The sequence below is a fragment of the Styela clava genome, chromosome 9 (assembly GCF_964204865.1).
Source record: "Styela clava chromosome 9, kaStyClav1.hap1.2, whole genome shotgun sequence".
In the NCBI taxonomy this organism is placed as follows: Eukaryota; Metazoa; Chordata; class Ascidiacea; order Stolidobranchia; family Styelidae; genus Styela; species Styela clava.
Genome location: NC_135258.1, coordinates 8535432 through 8554650, shown reverse-complemented (window position 1 = coordinate 8554650; position 19219 = coordinate 8535432). Strand labels below are relative to the sequence as shown.

At 36.8% G+C, this 19219-nt stretch overlaps 2 protein-coding genes across 2 annotated transcripts; both read right to left on the bottom strand.

Moving 5' to 3' along the window:
• Positions 1 to 6273: 6273 nt before the first annotated feature.
• LOC120341177 (uncharacterized) lies at positions 6274 to 10591 on the bottom strand. Its single transcript, XM_039409648.2, has 2 exons — positions 9739 to 10591; positions 6274 to 9497 (listed from the first exon to the last, which is right to left on the bottom strand). The coding sequence occupies exon 2, from the start codon at positions 9457 to 9459 to the stop codon at positions 6544 to 6546; it is 2916 nt and encodes a 971-aa protein (XP_039265582.2). The 5' UTR covers positions 9460 to 9497; positions 9739 to 10591; the 3' UTR covers positions 6274 to 6543.
• A 1069-nt stretch (positions 10592 to 11660) lies between these two features.
• LOC120339594 (ubiquitin thioesterase otulin-like) lies at positions 11661 to 13966 on the bottom strand. Its single transcript, XM_039407756.2, has 2 exons — positions 12606 to 13966; positions 11661 to 12273 (listed from the first exon to the last, which is right to left on the bottom strand). Exons 1-2 carry the CDS (start codon positions 13854 to 13856, stop codon positions 12100 to 12102), a joined length of 1425 nt encoding a protein of 474 aa, XP_039263690.2. The 5' UTR covers positions 13857 to 13966; the 3' UTR covers positions 11661 to 12099.
• Positions 13967 to 19219: the final 5253 nt, after the last annotated feature.

Genomic DNA, 19219 nt, shown 5'->3' with positions numbered 1-19219 from the left:
GCAGGCATTTAGAAGATCACTTTTCGAAACTTCTAATAGCATTGCTTGAAAGTGGAAACCCCGAATTTCGAGTTAAAGAAATTATTTTATCAGAAAATTTAGGAATCCATTTGGAATAGTGAGCAAACATTCCGAGGCAACGTTTCAAACTATTAGAATCACGAGGAGGCTTCATATCGAGAAATGGTTTGAAATGCTGAGAAACCGGTTTAATAGTGTTATGTGATACTAGATGACCCAACAGTAAAATTTCAGTAGCAATATAAAAAGATTTATCTTGGTTTAAAGTTAACTCACAATCTTTGGCAGCAGAGAGAAATGCTTTGGTCGTGTTCGTCCAGGTTGCTACCATAAATAGTGACATTGTCCAAGTATGCCAATGTTCCCTTTAACTCGTATTTGGCAATGATAGAGTCAATATACGGCTGAAATGCAGCTACGCCATTAGTAACACCGAATGGAAGCCTGCAAAATTGATAAAGGGAGCCAGAAGCTTCAAATGCAGTTAAAGGTCTATCACTTATTGCCAATGGCACTTGGTGGTAGGCCGATTTCAAATCTATAATAGTAAATACACGTCCATTTAGTTACCTCATTTTTTATCTCGTCAATTTTAGGCAATGGGTAGGCGTCTAAATAGGTGTATCGGTTTACCGTTTGGGAATATTCAATTACGAGTCGTTTCCTATGCCGGCATCTTTGGTCACAATGACCTGTGCTCTCCACGAGTCTTGAAGGCTCTATTATACTTTCCCCAAGAAGACGAGATATCTCGCTTTTAATGAATTGATGATCGTCAGAACAATAATTTCTAGACGGAGCTGCTATCGGTTTGCAGTTAGGTTCATTGTACTGAAAAATCTGAATGGGTTTACTCACCTTAGCAGCAGTTAGGTTACAGGTTTTCTTGACATTTAGATCTCCATAAGCGCCATCAAACCAGAATATAACTCTTCTGTGCTTGCTCATGAAGTTGTGTCCCAAGATAACATCCACACACATTGTTATTCATTACGCCAAAGTTCACATCTTTGTATATTCATAAATAAACCTTTATATCGGCTGTCACAGAACCCGATATACGAGCTTCGGTCTTCTTTGATGCTAGTGAAATTTTAGACATCGGTCCTTTTAAAGTAAGCCCAAGAGAAGAGGCAAAATTGTTTGCCATGTAATTATCAGAGGAGCCAGAGTCTAGATTCTAGAAGGACATCAACTTTCTTTCCAGATATTATCGCAGAAACAGAAGCGAGAATTAGACTGCTAGGCACCACAGCAGCTAAATATGATTTTTCAACTTTGGCACGAACTCTTGCAAAGTGTCCGCATCGACCACACTTAAAGCAATAAGCATTTTTGGCTGGACAATTTTCACGTTTTAAGCGATGGACGCCTCTACAATAACCACACCTTTTGACAACAAAATCGAAGTTTTGAAATTATCGATCCAACCTCTATAGATTTTAGATTTGTCATCACTTTTATCCTCTATGTATAATACAGTTTTAGATGCTTCTTTTTCTGACAATGTGGTCATTAATTGGTCATTCACACATTCTTGATAGGAGTGAGCAAACTTTTCGGCTCTGTCCAATGAATCTGCAGTCTGTGAAGAGTTTTGTCAAGTGTTAATACCTCGTGCTCCAACAATCGTTGACGTATTTCGGCGGATTTCAATCTAGGTATGAAAGCATCTCTTATTTCTTCTTCTCTATACGTATCAGCAGATACTGCTTCGAAGTTGCAGTCTCCGCTAACGAAGACAATTGTTGGAAAAATTCAGTTACGCATTCGCCACTTCCTTGCTTATTCGTCGCGAATTTATGCCTGGCAAAAACGTCATTTTTCCTTTTTTTTAAATAGCTTCTCAAATTTAGCCATAGCTTTTTTATGGTGACCGTACATTTGAACCCACGTACATTTGAACCCATGTGTATATCCACGGGTTCAATCTATATGCGGGTGCTAAAACCCATGGGTTAGGGTTAGTGTGGGTTCAACTATCCGAAAAACAAAAAAAAATCCATATGTGCAATAGCATACAGGTGCAATTGCCATTGGTTCAAATGTACGTGGGTTCAAATGTAATGGAACCCTTTTTTATATGTTGTTAGTTCTTCAATATAAACAAACACATCAGGGCACATGTAGTAACAATAATTGTCAATCACAGCCTCTGTTGTTGTCGTCGGCGACGAAGATAAAGCTCTAGCTGTTTCTGCAGAATTTAAAAAGCTCTTGATCATGCGTTCCCTGACTGAAAACTTTTTGAGCATTCGGCAGTGTGTCCAACTTCTCCAATTGTTGAGCCATATTTTTTTTGCAGTGGGAGAATCAGCTAGTTTTAAGTTAATAAAATTGTAGTGAAACCATTCGAGAAATTCATTTAAGACTGTTTCCTAGGCTTTTATTAACTTAAAGATTACTACTATACTACAAAACAAAACAAGAAAAATAACAAGTTACAAGATGTAGCAATCCTGACGCGCGCTAACCAAATAAAACCTTTGCATTGCCACGAGACTATTAACGATGGTGCCACGTTGGCCACATTAGGTGGCGCTAATTCAATTTCATCACAAAGTCCATGGATAACTCATCCACCGCCCGACAGGTACTGGTAATCGGATGACAGGCCGTGGTTTGCCATATATTCAAGCTGTCTTATCGGCTTTCCTCTGCTCCAGGATTAGTATGTAAATCATATCCTATCCAAGTAATCGAAGCAGTCAATTTATAGTATTTCTAAATTGAATGAGCATTGAAAAACAATAGATAAGTTTGTATAATTGATGTGGAGATATGCATGTGTAGCGAGTACATTAGGGTAGTTACTGTGTATTTTATTATTTTCACCACTTATAGTTAATAGTGCATGTTATTTGCCTGAAACAAGGTCGTTGCTCTAAGTCTAATTCATTTCCTTTATGATATTTGTCTCTCGCTTAGTATTGCTTGTCTTTGCCTTCTTTGTTAGTTAGAAATTTGGTTTCATCGCATATACTTTCGTTGAGGTTCTAAGTGTATTTGTTATCTGGTATTTGGATCAATTCGACTTTGCAAGTTTACAATATAGCCTACGGATATTTAGCTTTCAATACATTGTGTGCTTTTTGACCTCTGAGGGAATCAAGATCGGAGTACACGGGAGTGTGGACACGCAGATAGGGTCATAGTCCCCTATATTTTGGTGATCTCGGCGTGATATTGTGTGCTTATCTTCTTCTATCAAAATGGAAAAACAAGTTATCAGTAATCAAGTCAATGGACAATACGTCAACATTTCAGGATTCAAGCAAAAAATCAATCTCCAGTCTCAGGCTGTATATCAATTGAATAAGCAGTCGAGAAAATCAGGACGTTTCAGATTTTTGTTTCAAAACGAGGAATCTCGACCAGGGCCTCCTACGATCAGACAGGACTAACCAACTTCAACTTTTCAAGTTTAACGCCCGAGTTCACGCTCGTGTATTTTTATTTTCCAATCATCAACGCCCAAATTCTTTGAATTTGTGTTTCATTATCAACTTATATATTACAATTACAACTAAATGTTTTGTGTATCAAACGGATCAGGAGATACGGGCTTCAGCAGATCAATCCGCCTCATTACAATTTAAAGCTACCAGAACAACTTCATAGTCTTACCGAATTTTCAAATGTGTTTATCGACAAAGCAAGCTTCGCAGGAAATAACATTGATATTATACCAGATCGATTTTGCCGAGCATATGATATACCTAAGCCGATTTATTACAGGGAGCAGCATTTAGCGATCCATTGTCTGGCGAACGAACGAACAAACATCTACTTCATTTCATTTCTCTCAAGTCGATCACCATTTATTGCATGCAGCATCATAGGAAACCAAGTCGAATACAAATATTTGTGGCCCGAGAAAAAGGATCCTTCCTACTTCAATCACATAACACGAAAACAGCATTCTCCTCTAGCTGACCTAAGCCAAATGCGAACCAAACTCAGAGTTCTGTCGTAAAGGCGCGTTTACACTTGCTTGGAACTTTGGAGATACGAAAGTTTGTAGAGCGCGCACTTTACGAAATTCAACGCTACCAAACGTTTGCTACATTACAACTCGTCTGGCAATCTTCACAGATTGAAAATTCCGAGAGCTGGCCAAGTTTTCAAATCTTCGAGGAATGCTTTCAACTTACAAAATCTCAACGTCGACATTATTCTACAAATCAACTATTACGTTCAACCACGGAACGCGAAAATTGCACTCGCCTATCAAAAAGATGGCCTATGCTAAGCAGAATCAAAATTCTGGCGCATAAGCAAGTTCAATTGTTGGAATAGCTCGTGTCTATACGGCAAATTTTACGACATATTATTCAATCAGGAATCGTCGTTAGCTACTCTTACAAAATTTAAAATTAGCAAGCTAATTTCTTTACTGCGGGGGGGGGGGGGGGGGGGGGGGGGGAGGGGATTCTTGTAGCGAGTAGACTAGGGTAGTTACTGTGTATTTTAATATTTTCACCACTTGTTAATAGTGCATGTTATTTGCCTGAAACAAGGTTGTTGCTCTAATTCATTTTCTTTATGATATTTTTCTCTTGCTCAGTATTGCTTGTCTTCGCCTTTCTTTGTTAGTTAAACATTTGGTTTCATCACATACACTTTCGTTAGGGTTCTAAGTGTATTTGTTATCTGGTATTTGGATCAATTCGATTTTGCAAATTTACAATATATGAACATTTAGCATTCAATACATTGTGTGTTTTTTGACCATTGAAGGAGTCAAGATCGGACTTACATTCTGTTAACGTGTGTTCAATAACACGGGAGTGTGGACACTCTATACATGCATGGAAACACATGAAATGTAAACAAACGTTTGTCATTTGATAAGTTATGATATATGCCTATATGGCATCAAAATTCGATTGAAGCGATTTTTAAATAGTCTTAGAACAGGGGTGGACCATTACTTTCTGGAATGGCGTAGGCTTACCATACGTCCCGTTTTAGGCGGGACAGTCTTGTCCGGCGTCCCGACCGGTCAGTCAAAAGTCCCGCTTTGGCGTTCAGCCGGCCAGTATAATGACGAATATTATCCATTAGCATGTTCTCGTTACTGTTGTGGCTGTGTAGCGTATCGGTAGCCTACTTGCTGAAGGTGAACGTGGGACTTCGTTTGTTTCGTTGATAATTGGTACAATGTGTAAGCCCTGTACGTGTAAACGTACTAATGGCTCAAAACGAGAATATATATCCATTATTAAAAGAAACCGTTAATGACAAAGAGAGGGTTCCTTTAATTACCGGAACGGACCCTAAATTACCGGAACGGACCGGAACGGGGTGGAAAACATACATAAACCTACCGGAACGGACACTTAGATGTCTTGCAAATGTCATTTCATATACTTCCATGCAATTTTTATATTAAATCGGCAAACTTGGGGGGTACAGTGGTAAATTTAATTTTCTTTAATTACCGGAACGGACCCTAATTTGCCGGAACGGAGTGAAAAACCAACATAAACCTACCGGAACGGACCTTTAGATGTCTTGCAAATGTCATTTCATATACTTCCTTGCAATTTTTATAATAAATCGGCAAACTTGGGGGGGACAGTGGTAAAATTAATTTTCTTTAATTACCGGAACGGACCCTAATTTGCCGGAACGGAGTGGAAAACCTACATAAACCTACCAGAACGGACTTGTAGATATCTTGCGAAGGACATTTTATGTCCCTCCAAGCGATTTCCCAAGTAAAATGGGAAAATTGAGGGGGATAGAATGATAGAAAATAACAATTTCATTTTACGCCACCTAGCGGGTGTAAATTGAGCAATGAATTCCTGAATCATCTCTTATCAATATGAATTGATGATAAAAATTGATAATCAAAACCCTCTTACATGTTATTAGTCTTTAATTTTCCTTGTAGATAAGATAACATAGATTCAGATTGGAACAAATAAAAATTGTTTCCACAAACATTCTTGTGCAGGTATTGTAACTATGTAGCACAACATGAATATCCACCTAAATCTGTCATTATTAGAGATGATGTTGTTATTTAAGTTCGTGTGACCCGTAAGACTGCTGTTCCGGCACTGTAATCTACCTTGATAGATTACATATTGCTTCGTGTCCATATATTTAAGCATCGTCCTCTTGTTTACCTACATACATACAAATCTGATCCTCTAAATTCTAAAATGACTCCTTCAAAATTTACTAATATGCTATTGACTTAGCTGCAGATTGTTAATTTCCCCACTAGGTCTCGAAATTTATACGCAAAATATAAAACGTGCTTTCTTATAATTTTTCACCAACTTAAACGTAGGAACTCATGCTCAAATTCGTTCTGCCAGTGGAGGTTTTTGTATTTTACAAGAGTAGAAAAAAATAGAAAAAATACAACAAAAAAATGAATAGACAAAAATAGAATATTGAAAACTAACTAACGGGAAGTGGGAACGATTAAAAATATTTAAAAAAAAGGAAAGAACCGAAGAAATGAAAGAATAAACAAAACACGAGACATGCGTAAAATTCAACTTAGTTTTTGTTTCTTGTCTTGAGTTTCTTTACAGTTCGGGTTTTTTCGGATCGAGGTCGTTTTCTTTGACACGGTTTTCTGCCACCAGATGAATTTACTCCGATCATTAACATTCCATCCGATGACAGCAACGATTTTCGTTGATTAATTGAAGAGTAGGTAAGAAATCTTTTTAGTAAATTTAATTTTTCTTCTTTTGATTTCCCAAAATATTTGTTTGGGGCAATGAAAAAATGATTAAACTCAGTTGCCAGACGGTAATTGCCTACTCCAATAAGCGCACGCTCCACATCTTTATATTGGGCTTTTGTGTGAGCAATCAGCCGCTCTATGAGAATATCTATGTTTGTAGATTTCCAATCAATCATGTGCTTGAGTACGTGGTTCATACTTTCCGTGTTGTTGTTAGTCCAGTGTGCGCTAAGCTGTTTGTTCTTTGTTACGCAAAAAATACCCTTCTTTATCAGCGGTAAAACCCGTCTTACCAAATAATTCCTCAATGACGGGTTTTCTGTATTGTGTAGTAGATCCGAAGTCTTTTTCGCAAATGATTCTTCATTTTCAGTTGTTATTATCCCTGTACGTCCAAAGATGGTCTCATTAATGCGTCTTCTTTCGCTCATATTCAGCCCCACTTTATTTTTCATAAATTCCTCGACATTACTCTTCAGATGACGAGAGCATATTATATTAGTTGAATCAGGAAAGTTTTCAGAGATTGATTTACGCATAGCTTTTTCATCATCAGTTCCTATTGTCAGTAATTTTGTATCAACGTCGTTTAAAGCACCGGAAAGTAATGAGAAAAATTGATTATAGCATTTTGCAGAAGATGACGAGTGAATGTATAAAGGTCCGAGCATAATTGGTGGTTCCCCAGTTGTTTTATTTGTTACAGATAAATTCTTAAATGTGGTCACTGTCACATGAATCTCGCACAGATTGAAAGTTTTGTCCACAGTTAGTGGTGTTCGGCCTGTACAACAAAATCGTTTAATGTCGCTGATTTGATCGTCGCTGAATATTGTCACACCGATACTATTACTGGTAAAAGTGACGGAGCGGACCATTGGTTCCTGCTGACATAGGGAAACAACACGCAGCATTCTGTCAGCTAGATTTCCGACGGGACCATTATGGTTGTTTTTTGTTTTTTTGTCGTTGTGCTTTTTAGAGTACAGTTGACAGAGATTCCTCGGTGTTTGTACTAATTCTTTGTCTTGTAGGAGAAAGTCATTGTAAACCTCTCTCGGCTTCTTTTGTTGCAATTCTTGTGAAATTTTCTCGAGGGTGGCCGGTCTGGTACGAAAATACTGTTCATCACATTTTGCATTGCAATGGATGGTTTTCACTTGATTACTGCCGACAAACTCAACCAGAGCAATTTCATCTTTGACCTTTATTAAATATGTCGGCGCTGACAGTATACACGTAACACGTTTTTTAAACATTATAGTCCCTTTCAGAGACGCGTAGTAACGCTGTATTTCGAGCAATTGTTCAGAACTCGGTTGTGGGATTAATGGAATGTAGGTTCTTCTTCCTTTGATTTCTTTTTCGTTGCAAAATTGTCCCGCTTTTTTAAAAACTTTTTTGGGCCTACAACCTTCTTCCACAAAATAAAACGTTTTAGGAGATGTGCCTTTCTTAGAATTCCAGACGCCACAATCGTCCGAAAATTCGCTTCGGTATCCATTCCTACGATTCTCTGCATTTTTGGTGTTTGTGATGAGAAAATATACATTTTCTTTGCTACCAGTTGGAATTTCAGGTAACACCGTGCCTGGTTCACAACGGCCAAAAATTTGAATAATATGTTCCAAGCTTAGGAATTTACCGTTTGGCAGAGGAACGCCTCGATTATTGGATACTCTGCATGTATCGGATATAGAATGAGGCATGTCAGGAGTTACAACATCTACAGTTGCAGAGTCCTTTGCTGCATCAACATGTTCGTCTTTGCTGGTCGACTCGTCTGATATTAATTTGTCATCATTACAAAATGTTTCCGAGTCCGATAGTATACTAGGGGAATCCGGAATTAAAATCGTATCGTATTTTTGAACTGGTTCTTCGAGGAGAGGTACAAAATGATTTGTTCTAAAATCTTTGGCTGTTGGAGGAATCGTCATTTGGGTCCACATTATTGTCGTTTTCGATTGTTGCGTGGCTCTGACGTCACGGCCACAAATTTTCCTTGTGAAAGGCTGGCTTAGGAAAACGTTGGCGCTGGTTTGAGGGTAATAAGATTGAATCGGAGCTTTGATAACTGAACTCAAGCCATACATGTGCATCATTTCTGAAAAACATCCATCCGTTCGAGCTGAATGTATCAAATCCGAGTATTTTGATGTCACAACCCGATCATCATAAATCGGGTTTTTGAAAGCAGGAAATTCTATGTCGTAAAATTCTTGATGTTCCATAATTTCAATTGCTGTCAAGAGGCGTAAATGTTTGTGATAGTCTTGTGTTCCATATAACGAGACGGATACTGCCCTGTATAAGCAGTTTCCATCGCCTTCCACGTACATTGGAGTAAAACAGTCCAGCATGATTGGATGAAACTTTTGCAAAATATTCTTAGACACTGCACATTCTCTTATATGATTCTCAGATTGTGGTGCTTCTAAAGGTATAAGTTGGTGATTGCCTAACAAACAATGCAACGATTTGGTCAAGTAAGGGCGACCTGCTAACATCCGTAACGCCATGTCGTAATCGAACTTTTGATTCGGGCACAAGCACCTTGCACATAAAAAGTGCATGTCTTTCTTGCTCCATACTTCCATGACTTTTGGTTGTTCTCCAAGACAGGAAGCATGTGTCCAGGTCTCACACATTTCACATTCAATGCACTCGTCAATGCATTCAATGGAACAGGTGGCACATGGGTATCTCAATGCACTAGACATAGCGTAGTAGGCTGTCTTTTGACGTTTGCGTTGAATATCTGAACCAGAAAATGGAACTCTTAGTTAAAAGTAATAAAGGTATATTTGATATCGACTAGTACAATTAAAAATTATCATTCTGACTCATTCATATATTATATACATTCAAGATCTTAGCGTTTTGCAACAAAGACACTTTTAAAATATGGACACCATTTCCTCATTCGAAGTAAACTTCAATAAATATATTAATCCTTATATTAAATACAAGTTATCTGAGCTAGCAAAAGTTGTACATACCGATAAAATCGTCGAACTGGCTTGGTATTCTATCCTTGGCACGTTGATGGAGAAGATATAAAAACTAGGAGTACAATTACAAGAATCGTAAATAATCTGCTTTAAATTCCTGATGCTAATAGTTCGAATATTAATTCGAAATGGCACATAGGTCGCTTTTCTGTCGCAAAGAAATCTCCGGCCATGACGAACAGCCCAGCGCCAGTCCTGCTGCATTTCAACTTTGGAGGCTCGAAGCTGTGTTATCAGTAGATAAATCAGTAGGAGCACTTTGAACCGTCCTCGCTATAAAGGCTATAGCGACAATCGTTTTCAACTCGTGGTCAACTCTCGCATTTTCCTATGCTGAAATTTTAAATTCAAGTATTTTGTCAAATATGTTAACGTTATTGATATAATAAAACATTTATGTATGGTTTTATATATTTACCGATATATATATATATATATCACATATATATCATATTTAAATATATATCACAAATATTTCATATTTGATGAAATACAACGACATCCCCACTTTCATCATAACTTAAGGTCACGTACTTCAACCAGTTCCAATATAAAATGTTTAGCTACATAGTTACAATGCCTGCACAAGAATTTTGTGGAAACAATTTTCAGCATATTAGTAAATTTTGAGAAGTCATTTTAGAGGATCAGATTTGTATGTATGTAGGTAAACAAGAGGACGATGCTCAAATATATGAACACGAAGCAATATGCAATCTATCACGGTAGATTACAGTGCCAGAACGGCAGTCTTTACGGCTGACAGGAACACGAACCAAAATAACAACATTATTTTTAATAATGACAGGTTTAGGTGGATATTTATGTTGTGCTACATAGTTGCAACACCTGCTCAAGAATGTGGAAACAATTGGAAACAATTTTTATTTGTTCCAATCTGAATCTATGACTACGTTATCTTATCGACAAGGAAAATTAAAGGCTAATAACATGTAAGAAAGTTTTGATTATCGATTTTTATCATCAATTCATATTGATAAGAGATGATTCAGGAATTCATTGCTCAATTTACATCCGCTAGGTGGCGTAAAATGAAATTGTTATTTTCTATCATTCTATCCCCCTCAATTTTTCCATTTTACTTGGGAAATCGCTTGGAGGGACATAAAATGTCCTTCGCAAGATATCTACAAGTCCGTTCCGGTAGGTTTATGTAGGTTTTCCACTCCGTTCCGGCAATTTAGGGTCCGTTCCGGTAATTAAAGAAAATTAATTTTACCACTGTCCCCCCCAAGTTCGCCGATTTATTATAAAAATTGCAAGGAAGTATATGAAATGACATTTGCAAGACATCTAAAGGTCCGTTCCGGTAGGTTTATGTTGGTTTTCCACTCCGTTCCGGCAAATTAGGGTCCGTTCCGGTAATTAAAGAAAATTAAATTTACCACTGTACCCCCCCAAGTTTGCCGATTTAATATAAAAATTGCATGGGAGTATATGAAATGACATTTGCAAGACATCTAAAGGTCCGTTCCGGTAGGTTTATGTATGTTTTCCACCCCGTTCCGGTCCGTTCCGGTAATTTAGGGTCCGTTCCGGTAATTAAAGGAACCGACAAAGGGTAAGTGCACTACAATCATTGTGGCTAAATCCGAATTATTTTGTATCGATAACGTCAATTCCTTTCTATTTTTTGAAAAGAAATCGATATTTAGACAGAGAATATGCCCATAAACTCCCGATGACAATATGGCCAATGAAGACAGTCGGGATGGCTTTAAATGTAGGCCTATGTAGTGAAATCGGAAAATGTAAAGGTAAAAATCACAGCTAATGGTCTTTAGGGGGCCCGCTTTGAAGTCACAAAAATATGGTAACCCTATAAATGGGTCACTTACACAGATGATAGACTTGGATACTGGGCCGGATGTTCAAAACTCAATATAAAACTATGAATGAAAAACAGTTTATTCACAAATAACTAGCATCGATGATTTCACTTATGTACCGGTAATTAAATATTTATTCAGCAATAAAAAATGACAGTCGTAATTGCACTGGGTATAAGTGGGCCAGATGAACCACTTCGGTGAGCTGTATTCGGCCTACAGTCCGTAATTTGCCCACCCCTGTCCTAGAACATATGTAACTTTGAGTCCTTCTACATTATGACATGGGTTCACTGGTAGTGTACTGGTAACAGTACTTCTTTTTTTCATAAACTGAAAATTCAAATAAAGTAAAAATGGCATTTTAGCGTAAGGAAGGCTCCAAAAAACCAATGGTTATCACGCATGCATACATAAAATAAGCATATAATAATGGCTTTTATAATTGATATAATATGTTCAATAAATTTAATAAAACAAGAAGCACAAAAAAAAATACTCAATCAACAATAATATTATAATGTCTGTCATCTTCCGCAATTAAATCACAAGTGTCCCAATCTTCTTTATGATTGTCTGGATAATAACTCATAAAATCTTCTTGTTCTGCTTGCGATGGTCTCACGACACGAATCGTAACTTTGAGGGTATAACCGAGTAGCATCATTTCGATCTGGAAAAGACATATAAAAGTGGAATTACCGGTAGTAAAAAGTCGTTTGCGTTCTGCTATGAGCAAAGCTTTTAAAAAGATGCTGGTATGTTGATTTTGTTCATGAAATTACAGTAAATTAATAAACTCAAGGTGAGGTATTCAGGACAGGCATTTTCGATTGCAGCTCCCAAGCAAAATGGAAACAAATTAAAATACCTAAATGTAAAATACCAAACTCTCAATATATGGTCATGCCATCCATAACACAGAGAAAGCAAACTGCCAATAGCATACACCAGTCTGTCTACAAACTTCCAGTTTAAAATCAAGTTGGAAACAACAACACTAACCTGTTCCAAGCCGCCAGTATCCCCAACAGTATTAAGATGTTGCTTCATTAGTTGTTCTGGCGTCTCACTGGTGTCTCTGGCAAATAACAACATTCCATAATCTGGAATTTCTTTTTCTGCTTTCATACAGTCATGTATCAAAACTGCTGAATAAAGCATCAACAACTTTATTGCTTCGAAAAGGAGTATTTCATCAGAATTTCCAGAATTGAAGTATTTTAACAAGTGCTGTATTCTACTATCATCATCTTCAATTGATTTACAATATTTCAACTGATTGTTGAAACATTTTAAACATTGTACCATAGTGTCAATTTTCTTCTTTGGCAAAACTTGAAGACGGTTTGCAAAAGACCATTGCACAAGCCAGTTACAGCCATGATTATCAATGAGCTTTTGGGGTATCTGCTCAATGTCCTCAATTCGATCCCAATCCCGCAAAACGTTTAAATTTTGACTTAAAATTTGAAAACAAGTTGCTCGAAGACCACAGTAGTTGTCTCCACGTATTCTTCGCATTGCTTTGTAGCCAGTTTTCTCTATTATTTTAACATAGCCCAATTTCATATGCTCGGCCGTAAGGGTTTTGCCATTCCACTCTCTCTCCGAATATTCTAATAAGTCTATACGACCAGAAACACTTTTAGATGACTGTCTATCGATTGTGGTATTATACTCCACGCCATCATGAGAATCATCAAATTCTTGCAGACTTACTCCAGAATCTTCTGCGAGAGCTTCTTGAGATGAATATCCTCCTTTGAAGGACTCAACCGGTTCTTCACTTGATGGTGGAGTTTCTTCCTGATCTGATAATTCTGAGTCGTTCTTATTGTTATTATTATTCGATTTTTCTCCAGATTGTGAGATTTTTAACATATCATGGCTGTTTTTAGTGTTAATTGTAGCAGGAATAGGTTCAGTTGGTTGAGAACTACCTTTTGACTTTTTTGGACGTGAATAACACGGGCCATCTGGTTCAACAGAGTCATCAAGTGTAGATGTTCCTGCGGCTGATTCCTGCGTTTCACTAATTTCATGATCAATTTTTTCCGTTACATCCTCGCTTTCCTCAAATGAAACCATTGCTTCATTTTGTTCAGGTTCCTGAGACAGACTACTGCTTCTTGAAGTCGTAGCAAGATCCTCTTGTATTCTGGCAACCTTTGCGGCAAACTCAGGGTCAGCATCACATTCATTGACCCTGAACATTCTGCCAAAGAGTTGTCTCTCACCCCCTATATTTGACATTTTTATGCTGCTTATCTTTGATAATCAGTTTTACAATGTTTGGAGCACTGAAGCATGTATTCACATTCTATAGACTATATATCAGTATATACAACTGTGAATAGATTGCAAAAATTCCCAATTATTCTCTGATGGACTAGAAATATAACCACGTAATAAATGAAATATGACTGTCAACATTCTGACTAACATGATTTATATCGCACCAGCAAAAAAAAATAGAAGGTAATAAATATTGAAATAGCAGCATGGGCACAATATAAATAGAATGGGATCACGCTTCAATGATTCTTTGTGTTAGAAGAATGTTACTATTGTGATAGTCTGAAAAAATTTGCAATATCAAATGACTTTTCAATGTAAGTCTTGGTCATTATCTGAAAGAAAAAACGAGACCAAATAAAAATATGAAAAATCAAAAACCAAATTCTTCACTGAGAAATAACGAACTGATGGGAAATCACGATGGCTCTGATCCCAGTGCTATATCTGTATTTCAGTATATTCAAACTTTGGCTCTGGCGCCATTAACAGAATATTGTTTTCTAGTATGACTGCTACTATAAAACATCAGCTAAAATGCAGTTTTGTGAATGCGGGACATGCAACTACAATATACTGATAAAGTCATCAAATTTCAAAATTGGAATTACACTTTAAAATAAATTAAAATCTATATATAAAGCTGTAAGGTGAAAAGGATTGATTCTGAGATTTGGATGAAGTATTGGAAAATTATAGATCAGGAAACTTAAATAAATGGTTAGGAGCAGGAACTGAAAACACAAAAATTTTTGATAGCTTCTAACATCAGAACATGATGAGCTTGGTTCAAGATCAAACGAAACTGCAAAACGTCACTACTCCAGTTACTCCTTGGGCCAGACTGGATTCCATGGCAGATGCATGCCCGAGGACGCTAGCGCTCCACAAAAATGCACGCGAGCGAATTCAATTTTGCACGCCGAAAATTTGCAATTGCTCACCAATGTAAATCGGTTTAAATAGTTTTTAAATCAATAATCTAGTAATATAAAGATGCCAAAAAAATCACAATTGTCGACTAATACTAGCTTGCAAGATTTGGCCTGATCGAAAAATGCAAAGCAAAAGACACCATATCGTGTTGAATGATAGGAATCCCGTGAGAAGGATCGCCGACGCTGGCCAGTTATGGCTCTGATTCAGCGTATTTTTCATACAATAATTTTGCACGGATGTACTGAACAGTACCGGTATCTAAAGTCGCACAAAAACTCTCAAAATTAGTGACAAAATATAGAAATAATGTTTGGGGTCAAAGGTCAAACGTCCATTTTTGCTTTGACGTATTTTTCATTTAATAATTTTACGCGAATGTACTGAACTGTACTGGTAACCAAAGTCGCACAAACACTCTCAAAATTTGCAACAAACTGTAGAAAAATGTTTGGGGGTCAAAGGTCAAACGTCCATTTTTGCTATGATTCAACATATTTTTTATCCAATACCGGTAATTTTATGCAGATGTAGTCTATTGAGGTATCTTAGGTCGAAGTCAGTTTCACGCGGGCGCAGTTGTTTTGCACGCCGTGAGCTATAATTGCACGCCAGAAATTCTTATTGATTGCACGCCCGATTTCTCAATCAAAAAGGCCATGAAATCCAGACTGGTCCTTGGGTTCAACTACAAGTTGTTAACCTTGATTTCAACACAATTTTTAAACCCGGCTGCGGGATGAAAAAGCGAAGCATTGATAACCATTAGGAAGAAAATGAAAATGATGATCTGCACTGTTGTGACTGGTCTATTAGTGTCAGACTGTATTAGGATAAAAAAAGGTTCTTCAATAATACTAAAGTAAATAGTAAAGCTAGACTATGTTTACTGAAATTTTATAGATGAGCTGACTAAAATGAAGCGAACAATGAATGTGTTTTCATTGCCACACTCTTAAAATGAAATTTTTGTAGAAAACCAGGCTCACCGCTTCATGAAAATCATTGAAACACCTGTAATACAGCAACGCTTGACCGTTGACCACTGTAAATCTATCAGAAAATTATTCTACAGTTTTCAATTGATTTCCACGCGGAAGTGATTAATCCTACGCAGAATTAATTTTCCAAAATAATAAAACTCAAGCTTAAAAATATACAGTATTTGATCTCATTAAGCTGATACTGGTAAATGATTATCAGTACACATGTAATTAACATAATGTAGACGCTCGAAAGGATATAAGAATAGATCTGCACGATGTGGAAAATAAAAATACCCTATTACGGGGGAACACCCATGTCACTGAAAAAATACTTTTAGGACGGTAGTTATAGAATGTATATGTCCAATAGAAACCTACTGAAATGGCTATGTCCCTTCTAAAATCGCGATCCCGATATGTTTCCACTAAAACGACCATGTCCACACAAAAACAGCGATGTCCCTATTAATATGTCTTTACTAAAATGACTATGTCCGCTATGTCCCTACTAAAATGGCTATGTCTGATATGTCCTTACTAAAATATCTATGTCCCTTCTAAAATGGCGATCCCGATATGTTCTTACCAAAACGACTATGTCCGCTATGGCACTACTAAAAAGGTTATGTCCTTCTAAAATCGCGAACCTGATATGTTCCTACTAAAATAGCTATATCCCCACTGAAATAGCTATGCCACTACAAAGTACAAAAATGTTTTTGTCCGTATTAAAATGGCGATGTTCCAACTAAAATGACTATGTTCATACTAAAATGGCTATGTCCTTACTAAAATCGCGATCCCGAGTTGTCCCTTCTGAAAGGGCTATGTCCTTACTAAAATGACTATGTCCCTTCCAAAATCGCGATCCCCAATATGTTCCTACCTAAATGGCTATGTCCGTTATGTCACTGCTAAAATGGGACATAGCAACCATCGCTGGTTTAGTATGAGCATAACGGTCACGGCCATTTTATTAGCAACATATCAGTTTCCCGATTTTAAAAGAGACGTAGCCAATTTAATAGGGACATAGCCATTTTAGTAGGGACATAGCCATTTTAGTAGGAACATAGCCATTTTAGTAGGGACATAACCAATTCAGAAGGGATATATATAGCCATTTTCTAACTACCCTTTTTAAGATAGGACAGGATTTACATATTTATCCCGTGGTAGAGGAAAGTCGCTAAAACAGCTCATTCATATGATGAACCACGACCTCTCGTCCGGTTACCAGTTCATGTCAGGTGAGGAATTAGTTAGTCAGTTATTTGTTTTCGGAAGCATAGACTTGCTGGTGGAGGAAGCCGTATTATATTACCATATTATATTCACACTCGGAGGTTTGAGATGAAATTCATTCCGAATATGATCCGCAATGTGCCGACAACTTTTGACAATAGTTCTAATATGAACCTTCATATATCGATGAAAAATCAGATTTTCTCATATTTGATGTGAACTCAATGATTCGAGGCCAAATTGGAATATGATCCGCAAAATGCCGACCAATTTTATTAGTAATACTGAATAGTATTTGCAGCTGAAAGTCTCATATATAAGAATGGCAGGTAACAAAGCGAGTTTCTTATATTTGGTGCGAACTCGAGAATCAAAAGCCTTAGTCATGGCCAAGTTTATTTTTTCCGTCCAATAAAAAATTGCATACCAAATTGAGGGGAAAAAAATAAAATTCGACGCACTGTTCACTGGGGAGGGAAGCAGCGGGCATTCAAATCTGGCTAAAAATATTTGCGCTTGAGCCGTAGCGATAAGCCAAATAGATAACGTTGGTAATCTTTACAGCCCAAGTAGTGACTTCTACAACCCAGTGTCCAAAGCGGGGGCCTCCACCGGGATAATTTTACCATGTGGTGTAAAATTCATTCCACCAATTAACAAAAAGTTTTCACAGTAATTCTGATTAGTATACTTAGTCACGAGTGTGTTTTTATAAGTTATATATATTTTATTTGAATGGCCCTAGAATCAAAAGTCTTATTCATAGTCAAGTTTATTTTTTCCGTCCTGTAAAAATTTGCATACAAAATTGTGGAAAACTAAATAAAATTCAAAGCATACTATCATTAGGGAAGAAAACAGAAGGAAATCAAGCCTAGTTTAAAAAAATACCCGCGCTCAAGCCGTATCGATAAGCCAAATAATAACGTTGGTAATCTTTACAGTAGAAGTAGGACTTCTGGAGACTAGTATCTAAAGCAATGCCCTAGAGATAAATTGACCATATATATGGTGTAAATTTCATTCCCGTACATGACTGAATGTGGCCGTTAACCACATAGCGGATTGTGTCGTCACTGTCGTGCATTATATATATTGGTTATGCAATGGTAGGCCACAAATTTTTTAATATATATTGGATATATAGGAATGAATGATTTCAAATTCTATATTCAATCGCTTCAAACTATCGGAAAACTAAATCTAGATTAATCGTGTCTTGTAGGTAGAGTACGTTAGGGATTGCTCAGGTGAATTATGGAAAAAGTAAGTTTGCTGAAGTCTTATCGAAGAATTCTGAACTGCGCAAAAATACATGTTGCGAAATGGTCGTTTTGTTTTCAGACAAAACTAAAAATATGAAATTGAATCATGTCCGGACTTTAATTTCGATTTTTTAACTCTATGTCCTACATGACAAGGCATTTTATGATGAAATAACAATGAAGTCGATGATTCGTAAGATCGAGTTTGTGGCAATTAAAGCTAAAAATAGTTCATTGTTTCCGTAAATTGTCTTGTCATTATGAAAAAATGTCTTTCCTACCATAAAATCACGCAGCTCTATACTATATCGGGGACAACGTGAAATTATTCGCGTTTATAAAGCCTTTTTATTTTATTTATTTAGTACGCGTGTCCTGTTGTCACAAACCCGCAGTTGCTCTGTGCCTCTGATCTCATATGAGAAATATGCTACTTGAGATTCGGGGAGTGACCAAGCACTTTTAGAAACCAATTGAGTATCTGTGTACGAAAGCAATATGCTTTAAGTTCACGTTATTTCGATGATGATTCGAAGACGGAACAAAAAAAAAATTGCTAAAAAACGAAACTATGTAGTAGCTATTTGAGGTTATTTTCTGAAACATTCTAAGAAAAATTACTAGATTTAATAGATATTACTTACTACATAAATAATTTGATGAATGCATTTAATAAGTAATAAATTAGTTGTGATTTGGTAGAAATGCATTTTTTCCGAAACATTGCAACCAAATTTTGAATACAGAAATCGATTTCGTATCGTTGTTCAATGAAAAAGTAGATTTAAAAAAAAATCTTAGTATTGAAAAAAGTCAATGTTTTCAGACTTTAATCAAGATTTCCTGTAGGTGAAGTGTTCCCAATAATTTCCGAACTTGCTTTAAATTT

Excerpts from the sequence above, each read along its gene's own strand:
- LOC120341177 (XM_039409648.2), bottom strand. The coding sequence starts at position 9,459 with ATGTCTAGTGCATTGAGATACCCATGTGCCACCTGTTCCATTGAATGC.
- LOC120339594 (XM_039407756.2), bottom strand. The coding sequence starts at position 13,856 with ATGTCAAATATAGGGGGTGAGAGACAACTCTTTGGCAGAATGTTCAGG. Across the intron at positions 12,274-12,605 it reads ATACTGGCGGCTTGGAACAG|ATCGAAATGATGCTACTCGG; the intron begins GTTAGTGTTGTT and ends TGTCTTTTCCAG.